We start from the raw sequence: 12,705 nt of genomic DNA on the forward strand, positions 1-12,705 counted from the left end.
AATTTTAATGAAGAAAACAAAAACAACATTTAGAGAAAACCTTCATGCAGAGGAGGAGATAACTCCTCTAACATTCCGGCCAAAGTGGCCACAATATGGTGGTGGGCAGGGCACAGATCCACATATTTATCTGCAATGGTTTCTAAGGATCAATAATGGCAAGGATAAAACACCATGTTTAATTGGCACACTAATGGCTTAAACCCGAAGGGGTGCATGAATATACTTACTGAATGTTTTATTTCAACTTTAAACCGTATTTTGAATGAAACCAATAAGCCGCTTATCAGCTGTTTACAAGCCCCTATCCCATTGTGTGATTTTTGTATGCAAAGGGAGTAAGGCTGAGGCAAAGATTTGGCACTAACTTCTGAAAAAGATACATATATATTTAACAGGGAAGAATAGAAACTGCAAAAGCACCAGCAGCTTCCTATGGAGTAACTTCCTAACACAATAACTCTCTCTAGATCGCGGGTGGCGGAAGCAGGAACAATAGCAGCCTCTCTAGGCATCTCGGAGGTCCTCCTTTTTTCCCCTCCTGGTTGGGGAAGGAAAAGCAGGGTAAAGGTTGCTTCGACAGGCGGCGAAGCCAAAAGCTGAGAGAGTTTGCATTGAGCGATCTCGCTTCCGAAGCAGCCATGGCGGAACAACCTAAATCCCCTCAGGCACCTATCAGCCCCGTAAAAAACTTCTTCGCGGGTGGCTTCGGAGGCGTCTGCTTGGTCTTCGTGGGACACCCGCTGGATACTATCAAGGTGAGGGGAGGGGGAGGAAGGACTACAACCCCCGAGAGACACTGCACGAGTAGGGAGGGCAATACTTTGAAACAGGGGTCTCCAACCTTGGTCCCTTTAAGACTCGTGGACTTCAACTCCCAGAGTTCCTCAGCCAGCTTTGCAGGCTGAGGGACTCTGGGAGTTGAAGTCCACAAGTCTTAAAGGGACCAAGGTTGGAGACCCCAGCTTTAAAACTAGGGTCAACGAACTACCATTCCCAGGATGCACTTTGCCGAAGGAGCCTCAGAATTATTTTTCTCATGGAAAAAAAGAATTCGCACTCGCTTCCTGTGCAGGGAGAGATTTGACACCGCTTTAAACGTGTGAAAGAGCAGGGTGCTTTTGTTTTTCAAAAAGTGTTTATTTACATGTCAAATTTATAATCCATCTTTCTTACAAGATTTCAAGATATATGTATACAGTGGTATTTCGTTCTCCAATTTTTTTTCCTAAAGCAACAACTTGTGTGGTTGGAGAATATTTTATCCAATCTAAGTTTCAACTTTATTTAGCACACTGGCTTTGGACTCTTGGATCATTACTCTTCTTTGTAATCCTGTGTATATTGATCTTGATCATTTCCTGATTGCTTATTTGTACCCTATGACTATCATTAAGAGTTGTACCTTAGAATTCTTTTTTTTTTTAGTAAAAAAGTTTTATTTTTACAATCATGTCAAACAACTCATTCAATATACAGTTATATACATTTAGTCGGGCCTGCCCAGTCACCACCCCCCTTTTTAACACTCTTCCCTCTTCTACCTTCTTTTACTTTCCAGACCTTCCTCTCCTTCTCTTATCTACATCCTCTCCTCCCTCCACCCTACACCTTCCTTCTCCCTCTTCTACCCCTCTTCCTTCCTCTTCTCCTCTTTCCTACCTCCTACTCTCTCTTTTCTCCCTCCCCACCGTTCTAAAATGGTAACTGGGCAGACCCGACCCTACATTAATTATATTTATACATCTTCAATAATCCCTGTACATTAACCATCACTCCATCTCTAGCCTCAACCCCCAATTCCCTCCCCTTACCCCCGACTTCCCAGAACAAAATGCAGGGTATCAAAACTAACAATCATAATCTAAAATAATTCCTAAATTATAATCTCTAGTCTCTCCACACTTAATCACACTCTCAATTCCCCTCTCCTTCAGAAATATATCTAATACAAAATATTTCCTAAATTTACTCATATGCTATTCGATATTTTTTTATCTGATACTTATTTTGAATATAATCAATCCACATTTTCCATTCTAAAATATATTTTTCTTGTGTATAGTCTGTACCTTAGAATTCTTGATGAACTTTTCTTTTATATACACTGAGAACCTATGACCAAGACAAATTCTTTGTTTGTCCAATCACACTTGGCCAATAAAAAATTCTATTCTATTCTATTCTATTCTATTCTATTCTATTCTATTCTATTCTATTCTATTCTATTCTATTCTATTCTATTCTACATGCAACAAATTAACTCATGGTACAGTGAACTATATTTTGTTGAACGAACATGATTGGTTGGATTGGACCAATACGATGAATCAGAGCCAAATGACTCTGGCTGTGATCACAAACACATTGAGCTACAGAGTAGCTATTTTAGGCTCATGATGGGTATGCCCATTCATTTGCTGGCATAATGCACACAACAGAGTCTCTAGGTTAGGGGTATCAAACTCACAGGCTGGCTGCGTCAGCCCCCCCTCCCCCCCGTTTAGCAAAGGGGGGAAAAGTTGTGATACGTCACGTGATGACAATGTGACGCCACGAGTTTGACACCCCTGTTCTAGGTCAGAAACAATTGCTGGGTATAATGGTTTATAGGGCATAATTGGAGATGTTGCAGTTGACTTTTAAAGTCTCAGACAGCTGTGGGTCCTGCTATCTAAGGGACCACCTTTGTCCTTAGAGGCTTGCTTAGCTGATAAGATCTCCAGGAGACGCCTTTTTGCCTTCTGGCATGTAAGAGATTGTCTTCTGTTGATTATTAATTTTTTTATGTTGTAATTCTCCTTGAGAGAGCCAGTTTGGTGTACTGGTTTAAAGCATCAACTAGAAACCAGGAGACTTGTGAGTTGTGAGCCTTGGGCCACTCACTTTCTCTCAGCCCTAGGAAGCAGGCAGTGGCAAACAACTTCTTAAAACCTTGCCAAGAAAACTGCAGAGGCATGTCGAGGCAGGCTCTGAGAATCAGACAGGATTAAACACAAGGGGGAAAAGTAATCCTTGAGTGTTTGCCAGGATAGAAAAGTGAGGCATAAACTAAATAAAAAGGTGAACAGTGACTTTGTTTTTTAAAAAAGCAGAAATAAAAGAGAAATCTTAAATGCTCTGCTATTCCAAATTAACACAGATCAACTGATTCTTTTCCATATGTAAGTCACAGTCCCAAACCCTGTACTGGACCGTTGCCTGTTAGGAACTACTAACTAACAAATCTATTTATCATTCAAAGCCTCTTTAATAAAGATATGAAAAGATAGGATTCTAAAATGATATAACTATACAATAAACAGTTTCATTTGTGTGTCAAATTTAAAACAATAAAAGTCAGGAGATAAGCATACTCTGACAACTGAAGTTTTCACATGCATCTTTGCAAAGATTTATTTGTCAGTCTCCAGGAATCTTCAAGATATACTTAAAATGGGTGATAAAGGATACTTGACAATATAATCTGTAAATACCAAGGCAAAGATTTATAGCTGGAAATTGCAATTTTGCTGGGGGATAGGTATGAGCTTGTGGATACCTTTGGTATCAAGCAGCACTTCTGAATATGTTGCTAAGAAAAATTCAGGTACTTGTTGATTTATTGATCAGAAATCAAGACTGACTTGAACGCACCAAAACAACAGCAACAACAACAAAAACTAGGGTTGATGGAGGTGAGAATTTAGATAATGTTATTTATTTATTTATTTATTTATTCAAATTTTTATACCGCCCTATCTCCCGAAGGACTCAGGGCGGTGTACAGCCAAATAAAAACATAAGAATAACACAAGTAAAAACAACAATTAAAAAACTTATTAATTAGGCCGAAAATTAAAATATCACTAAAATAGTATAAAACCCCATTAAAACTAAATTTAAAACTAAAGACCCTAGGCTCGCCCTGCGCAAATAAATAGATGTGTCTTAAGCTCACGGCGGAAGGTTCGGAGGTCGGGAAGTTGTTATGGTAAGGGTGGGAGTTTTGTTCATTTAATTCAATTTATTCAACCTAGGCACTGCTCAACTCTAATCTGACTCTAGGTGGAGTGTATAAAACCAAACCAAAAAGAAAATATAATTAAATTATAAAAGAAAACAAGAACTTACAGTGTGTCCAGATAAGAACACATGTAGCCCCTCCCAAAAAATCGAACAGGGCCCCCAAGTGCTCAAGCCCAAGGCTGGAATGCCAAGCTCATAATTGTTCATGCCTCTTTGTCTAGACCAGGAGTGTCAAACTTGATTTCATTGAGGGCTGCATCATGGTTGTGTTTGATCTTTGGGGTGGGGGGGTGAATGTGGCCAGGGTGAGCTCAACATCACACATGTTGGGGGTGCCAGTGGTGGCCCGAGCCCCCTGCCAGCGAAAACGGGTTCCCGAGCTCTGTTTTCGGCTGCAATGGCCTCGCAACCCTCTGCCAGCAAAAACGGAGCTCAAGAGGGCCACCTGTGGCCCTTCCAAACTCCATTTTTGCTGGCAGAGGCACTGCAGGCCAGTCCTTCGCTATTTCCAGGGCACCCTCGCGGGCCAGATCTGGCCCCTGAGCCTTGAGTTTGACACCCCTCGTCTAGACTCTAAAAGCAAAGCTACTAGCATTCTATATTTTCTATTTCTTCTGAGATTCAGGAGATACCATACAGGTAGTCCTCGATTTACAACCACAAATAAGCAAAATCTCTGTTGTTAAGTGAGCTTTGCCCGATTTTTAGACTTTTCTTGCCACAGTTGTTAAATTACTAATATGGTTGTTAAGTGAATCTGGCTACCCCATTGACTTTGCTTGTTGGAAGGTCGCAAAAGGTAATCACATGACCCGGGATATTGCAACCGTCATAAATATGAGTCAGTTGGCAAGCATCTGAAATTTGATCATGTGAACATGGGGATGTTGCGAAGGCCATAAGTGTGAGAAACCATTATAAGTCACTTTTTTTCAAAGCTGTTGTAATTTTGAATGGTCACTAAATGAATGGTTGTAAATTGAGGATTATCTGTATTTAGGCCTTGTACTTTGTACTAATCCTAGTAGAAAAAAATTGCTATTTACTTCTTAGATCGGGAGATCTTCTGATTGCCCTGAATGCTTACTGATAACAACTGTGCCTTCCTTCCTTCCTCTTCTCATCCCCCTTTCATTAAAAAGTAACTAGTGGAATTGGGAAGGTGAAATCTTTCAATGGTAGAGCATATTTCAAAGGTCTTGGTTTCAACTCTCTATCTCCAGCCAGGATGGGAAAAAACACATAGCATACTTACCCAAACTTTTTGAAGCTGCTGCTGATCATTGTTGGATATGCTGAGATGGACAGACCAATGGTTTGTCTTATTATAAGATTGTTTTCTGAGTTCTTTGGAAAAGAAGGGGAATGGGTGACTAAATCAGATATTTTCACTTAATAAAATATTTACAGACCCCTCGCATCCTGGACATAAACTGTTTCAACTCCTACCCTCAAAACGACGCAATAGAGCACTGCACACCAGAACAACTAGACACAAGAACAGTTTTTTCCCGAAGGCCATCACTCTGCTAAACAAATAATTCCATCAACACTGTCAAACTATTTACTGAATCTGCACTACTATTAATCTTCTCATAGTTCCCATCACCAATCTCTTTCTATTTATGACTGTATGACTATAACTTGTTGCTGGCAATCCTTATGATTTATATTGATATATTGACCATCAATTGTGTTGTAAATGTTGTACCTTGATGAACGTATTTTTTCTTTTATGTACACTGAGAGCATATGCACCAAGACAAATTCCTTGTGTGTCCAATCACACTTGGCCAATAAAAATTCTATTCTATTCTATTCTATTCTAAGTAACGCAAGCACATCTTTTGTATTTCTTCCGTGTTCCTTATATTTTGTAGGTCAGACTACAAACTCAGCCGAAGCCTTTGCCGGGACAGGCTCTTCTTTATGCTGGGACCTTCGACTGTTTCAGAAAGACACTTGTGAAAGAGGTATTTTGCCAGCTCACTTGCAGTGCCTGCCAAAGATGTCATATTCTTATGTATATTATTGAAATTAATTTGTGTGGGAATGATACTTGAGACTAGTAGATTCTTGGAGTAGGAGCTTGATTCTTTTTCAATGAGAAAAACTAATGGTGAGATGGAAGGTAGCTGTCCAGTTTTTAGGCATCAGTTTTGAAAAGGTAAGAGTTCTTTTTTTTTAAATTTGCATTTATATCCCGCCCTTCTCTGAAGACTCAGGGCGGCTTACACTATGTCAAGCAATAGTCTTCATCCATTTGTATATTATATGCAAAGTCAACTTATTGCCCCCAACAATCTGGGTCCTCATTTTACCTACCTTATAAAGGATGGAAGGCTGAGTCAACCTGGGGCCTGGTGGGACTTGAACCTGCAGTAATTGCAAGCAGCTGCTGTTAATAACAGACTGCATTAGTCTGTTGAGCCACCAGAGGCCCTTTGTTATTAATCAATCATGATTTATTCTTACGTGTCCAGGGGTAAAATCCAGCAGGTTCTGACAGGTTCTGGAGAACCGGTAGTGGAAATTTTGGGCAGTTCCAAGAACTGGTAGTGGAAATTTTGAGTAGTTTGGAGAACTGCCAAATATCACCTCTGGCTGATCCCAGAGTGGAGTGGGAATGGAGTTTTTGCAATATGCTTCCCCCAGGAGTGGGGAAGGAATGGGGATTTTGCAGTATCTTTCCCCTGGAGTGGGGTGGAAATGGAGATTTTGCAGTATCCTTCTCCTGCCACGCCCACCAAGCCACACCCACAGAACTGGTAGTAAAAAAAATTGGATTTCACCACTGTAGGTGCCCAAGAGGTGCCCAGAGTTTGCCTTGGATTCATGCATCTTGATCTTTGAAACCACCACAATCATGACTGTCAATGGTTTACAAAAACATCTGTCATATAATAAAACAGTAATAATAAAAATGGTAGTAAAACTTTAAAGGCAGGTAGTCCTTGACTTACGACCTTAATGGACCCCAAAATTTCTGTTGCTAAGTGAAACATTTAAGTGAGTTTTGCCCCATTTTATGACTTTTCTTGCGACCGTTGATAAGTGGATCGCTGCAGTTGTTAAGTTAGTAACACGGTTGTTAAGTGAACCTGGTTTCCCCATTGACCTTGCCTGTCAGAAGGTTACAAAATTTGATCAGATGACCTTAGGACACAGTAACAGTCATAAATATGGCTCAGTTGTCAAGCATCTGAATTTAGATCACATGTCTATGGAAATGCTACAATGATCGTAAGTGTGAAAAACATAAGTCACTTTTTTCAGTGCCATTATAACTTTGAATGCTCACTAAATGAACTGTTGTAAATCGAGGACTACCTGTATTTCAATTGGAACGTTCCTAACCTGTAATCTTCACTAGCTGAAACAATCTTCCCGAAGAGTTCTGTTTCTCCAGATCCTGAAAGGACTGGACTGAGCTGCACTAGTCAGCAATTACAGAGTCTGGTGGGCTGCGATAGAGAAGCGTCTCCTTCTCACCTTGGTCCTTCTAATTACGGGAGAAGAGTAACAATTTTTATTTATTTTTATTTTGTTTAGAAAATGTATATTGCCTCCTACTCGCACATGACGACTCAAAGAGACCTACAGGACATAAAATCACAGTATCAAAGAAATAAAAATAATAAAATAATAACCCCCCACCTCCTCACCCCAACGACAACACACATCCGTACCAGTCATTTAATGGGCTCCATCCCGCTCTGGATTCCCCAGGACCCCTGGAGAATCACGTGTCCTCCTGAAAGAGTGTTAGAGTGGGGCCCAATCTAATTTCTGGAGGGATAATATTCCAGAGGGAGGGAGCCACCACCGAGAAGGCCCTTCTTCTGGGCCCTGCCAAATAATATCTCCTTAGGGGACGAGACCCGCAACATTCCTTGCCTCCCTGCTTTAGTGGTTCAGGTAGATGTGACTGGCAAGAGATGGTCCTCAGATAACCTGGTCCCAAGCCATGAAAGGCTTTAAAAGTTGTTTGTATCAGATGGGTGGGTTTGGGTTGAAGACAGCAGTCTTGCAGATACCTGGCATCAAGCTATATAAAGTTTTGTAAGTTAAAAGCAGAACTTTAAACTGCGTCCATTTTGGCAACTAAGGCAGGTTCTGCATAGGAGTAATACGTTTATGGCATGTAATGCCAGTGGAGGCTGCTGCTGCTGCATTTCATACCAGCTGCAGTTTCTGAATGCCTTTCGAGGCAAACCCACATGTTACCTTAGCTGAACTGGATCACCCAAGACAGCCTCCTCTGTAAATGGGATCTGGGAAAAAGATATCTATGTGATTGAAGAATTGAGATCCCTTGGAACTGGGCAGAAACTTCCAAGTAATCCTTGATGTTGTGTAGGTTGGTTGCTTGGCTGCTACTTATAGTATTAATGATTCATAGAGTAATTCTGTTTTATTGTTTGTGCCTGAGATGAGCCACCATCTATATTTAATAAATAAATAATCCACCGCCCTATTTCTTGCAGGGCGTCCGTGGCTTGTATAAGGGGATGGCAGCCCCCATTGTTGGAGTAACTCCCATGTTTGCTGTGTGCTTCTTTGGATTTGGCTTGGGCAAAAAGCTGCAACAGAAGACCCCAGATGACATCTTGACGTGAGTAATGAAATTGTTCAGACTATTTCAGGGATGCTGCCTTGAGGTTTTCCAATCTGTTCTTATTTTTAAAAAATTACGCATTCCGTCATTGCAGCCAAAATGAAATTTTATTTTGCTTGGTTATAAATAGAGGTGGTTTTTTTTAATTACAAAAAATTAAATCTGGCAAATTTTAAAGTTCCTAAAAACGTGGGACTGATTACACTAGCTATAAACAGACATTATGTGGGTTGTTTTTGTGTTGTTCTCTTCCCAGGCAAAACAGATGTCTGTTTAGGAGGTTTTTACTTCAGTATGGTGTGTGACATCCTAAAAGGCTTGTAACACTTTCTCTTAATTGTGATTCAGAATACGGGTAGACTTCATGTAACAATGGCAATTGGAGTCGGAATTTCTGTCGCTAAGCAACATGGTCATAAATGCGACGTCACATAACCATGCTGATTAGCAATGGAAATTCTGGCACTTTCTGTTGCTGTCATTAAGCAAATCAGGGTGGATCATTAAGTAAGGCTATCATGTGGTTGCATTTATTCCTTCTGCCAGTTACTTCATTCAATTTGCTTGTAGGTAGCACAAAGAATGTTGCAAATGGTGATAATCACATGACTGTGGGGAATGTTGTGACCATCGTAATGTATTACATCATTCATTTAGCACAGAATGGGCCAACTTGCCCTGGCCAACTCGCTGTGGGATAACTTGCTGCAGGATAACTTGCCGCAGGACAATTCAACAAATACAAAAGTTAAATTAATTTCAGTTGAACCGTGGCCAATAATAATAAGATAAAGTCAATCCAAACATACAAGAGTTAACAATAATTTTGATGAAAATGTGGTCACTAATAAGAAAAGTAATTGAATGAAACAATTAATGCAGCATTGAATTGTCCCACGGCCAGTTGACTGCGGAGAGTTGGCCGTGATGAGGTAGCCATAGCAAGTTGTGCTAGATCCCATTCAGCACCATCGCCGGTTTGGGCCATTGCTGAAGGAATGTTTGTTAAGTGAGGACCACCTATATATAAATCTCATCTATATGCCATGATAACTATTCTGCAAAGCCCATTTTTGTGATGTACATCACTCATTCTCACTACATTAGCCATCTGCTCAGCACATTTTCAGTTCTCTCTTAACAATATCCAGGTCATAAGGAATTACCAGATTTTACAAAAATCTATTCTGCTCTGTCTTACACTTCCTTGCATACTTACTTGAATATGAAGATTTAAAAGAGGTACTTCTGCACAAACATGTAGAGTCCTGGTCACTTGGCTGTAGTTTTTAGATGATTAAAAGCAATAGCCTTTAGAATAGAATAGAATAGAATAGAATTTTATTGGCCAAGTGTGATTGGACACACAAGGAATTTGTCTTGGTGCATATGCTCTCAGTGTACATAAAAGAAAAGATACGTTCATCAAGGTACAACATTTACAACACAATTGATGATCAATATATCAATATAAATCATAAGGATTGCCAGCAACAAGTTATAGTCATACAGTCATAAGTGGAAAGAGATTGGTGATGGGAACTATGAAACGATTAATAGTAGTGCAGATTCAGTAAATAGTCTGACAGTGTTGAGGGAATTATTTGTTTAGCAGAGTGATGGCCTTCGGGAAAAAACTGTTCTTGTGTCTAGTTGTTCTGGTATGCAGTGCTCTATAGCGTCGTTTTGAGGGTAGGAGTTGAAACAGTTTATGTCCAGGATGCGAGGGATCTGCAAATATTTTCACAGCTCTCTTCTTGATTCGTGCAGTATACAGGTCCTCAATGGAAGGCAAGTTGGTAGCAATTATTTTTTCTGCAGTTCTAATTATCCTCTGAAGTCTGTGTTTTTCTTGTTGGGTTGCAGAACCGAACCAGACAGTTATAGAGGTGCAAATGACAGACTCAATAATTCCTCTGTAGAATTGGATCAGCAGCTCCTTGGGCAGTTTGAGCTTACTGAGTTGGCGCAGAAAGAACATTCTTTGTTGTCCTTTTTTAATGATGTTATTGATGTTAGCTGTCCATTTGAGATCTTGCGATATGATAGAACCCAGAAATTTGAAGGTTTCTACTGTTGATACTGTGTTGTCAAGTATTGTGAGAGGTGGAAGTATGGAAGGGTTTTTCCTAAAATCTACCACCATTTCTACGGTTTTGAGTGTGTTCAGTTCCAGATTGTTTTGGTTGCACCACAAGGCTAGTCGTTCGACCTCTCGTCTATATGCGGATTCGTCATTGTCTCGAATGAGACCAATCACTGTTGTGTCATCTGCGAACTTCAGTAGCTTAACAAATGGATCATTGGAGATGCAGTCATTGGTATACAGAGAGAAGAGAAGTGGGGAGAGCACACAGCCTTGGGGGGCCCCTGTGCTAATTGTACAGGTATTTGATGTGATCTTGCTTAGCTTCACCTGCTGCTTCCTGTTTGTTAGGAAGCTTGTGAGACTTATATACCGCTTAATAGTGCTTTACAGCCCTCTCTAAGCCGTTTACAGAATCAGCATATGGCCCCCAACAATCTGAGCCCTAAAATGAGTTGGACTTAATTCTGAATGAATATGGTTGTAGAAGCCACGCTGTTCTCTGTGAGATGGCATTTTTATGTAGCTGAAGTTTGATTAAGGAAACTTATAAAAGTTTATAAAAACAAAGAGATAAAAGAATTTTGTTTGTCTTTTTCTCCTATGTAGATTTAAGAACTCTAGTTCAGGAGTAGCAAGATGTTGTCCATAGACATCGGTGTTCCCAGATACTTCCCTTGCTGACTACCAGGTTTCACTACCCTCACTTAATTTTTCCCTATAATATTGGGATGCTTTGACTTACTGCAAAGCATCAACTTCTACCATCTTAATTATTTGCAGCAATATCTTTCAATACTGTAAAATTGCTATAGGGACCATAGGCAGCAGTCTGGAGGGCTAACTCATCCTTCAATCAACACAATACCACATATTTCTTGATAATTTACCAGACACTTCAGGGTAGACATTTGTATGCACTCCCCATGTTATCTGCAAATTCCCGAGGAGATCTGGAAGTAGATTGCCTACAGAGGCTTTAGAAAATAAAGCACATTCATATTCGTATTCGTTTCTGGGACAATATTTGCAGTATGCAGCATATGGTGTTTCAGTTTTCATACTCATGTATTCATCAGCATATTCAAGAAGCAGGTAAAACCTTGAGATTACAAGATTATTACTTCGAAGCTTTAAGATACCGCGTTACATGTGTTTAGCCAGGTTCACTGCCTAAATCTCACAGATTAGGATTTGCAATACTAAGGGTTTTTTTTTCATTTGTATTTGACATAAGTCCTGATTGTGACTGTATTTCTGTTGTTTAAAAATAAACTGAATCTTGTTGGAGATCTCTATAGGTTCTATCTGTCTTGCTACTGAATCCTGTTCTGTGAGGGAAACTCAAAGGAAAGCACAGTGATTTGGTTAAGATTTAAAGAAAAAAAGCAAAGTGACTTTTATTAAGTAGCTTTAAATAATTTTATAAATAGCATCGTTTGACTCTACAGGGTATCTATAGTCAGTCGGTAGTTACCCACTCTGGCAGTAAATACATTCTTAATCCTAGGTATCTGTCAGATAAGATTTTCACGCCTTCACTCTTCAAATCCCTCCACTGCTTACATCATTCTAGAATATAAACTGGGGTAAGGGCCTTGCGTTGCCATGCTTAAGATAGACAGTTCTCCTATTCAATCGTCAATGTATTATAGTTCATATTCAGGTAGCTCCTTAATTTAGGGCCAGTTGCTTAGCAACTGCTTGAAGTTACAACAGACCGCCCTGAGGGGGGCACTTATAACTCAGATTCAACGTTCTGATGCCCCCTCATTACAGTGATGTGGTTGTACTTTTGGCGCTTGGCAACTGGCCCACATTTATGGCTGTTTGCAGCATCCTGCGGCCACATGACTGCATTTTACAATGGTTTTGCTGAAATCAAGCCTTTACTTCTAGTTTTCAGCAGTACCTGACTCATACCAAATCATTGGTTGGCTTAATGACAGCAGCATTGACATAATGGCTGCCACAAAAAAGGCAATGAAATCGG

General features: G+C 40.1%; 1 protein-coding gene across 1 annotated transcript in view; it reads left to right on the plus strand.

The window, feature by feature from the left end:
* The first annotated feature begins 531 nt into the window (after positions 1-531).
* Positions 532-12,705, plus strand: part of SLC25A20 (solute carrier family 25 member 20) — a 29,054-nt gene continuing 16,880 nt past the window's right edge. Inside the window, exons 1-3 of the mRNA XM_058169810.1 lie at positions 532-758; positions 5,889-5,981; positions 8,496-8,623. Coding sequence (XP_058025793.1) covers positions 642-758; positions 5,889-5,981; positions 8,496-8,623 — 338 coding nt within the window. The 5' untranslated portion in view covers positions 532-641. The remainder of the gene's footprint in view (positions 759-5,888; positions 5,982-8,495; positions 8,624-12,705) is intronic.

This window comes from Ahaetulla prasina, chromosome 2, assembly GCF_028640845.1.
Source record: "Ahaetulla prasina isolate Xishuangbanna chromosome 2, ASM2864084v1, whole genome shotgun sequence".
In the NCBI taxonomy this organism is placed as follows: domain Eukaryota; kingdom Metazoa; phylum Chordata; class Lepidosauria; order Squamata; family Colubridae; genus Ahaetulla; species Ahaetulla prasina.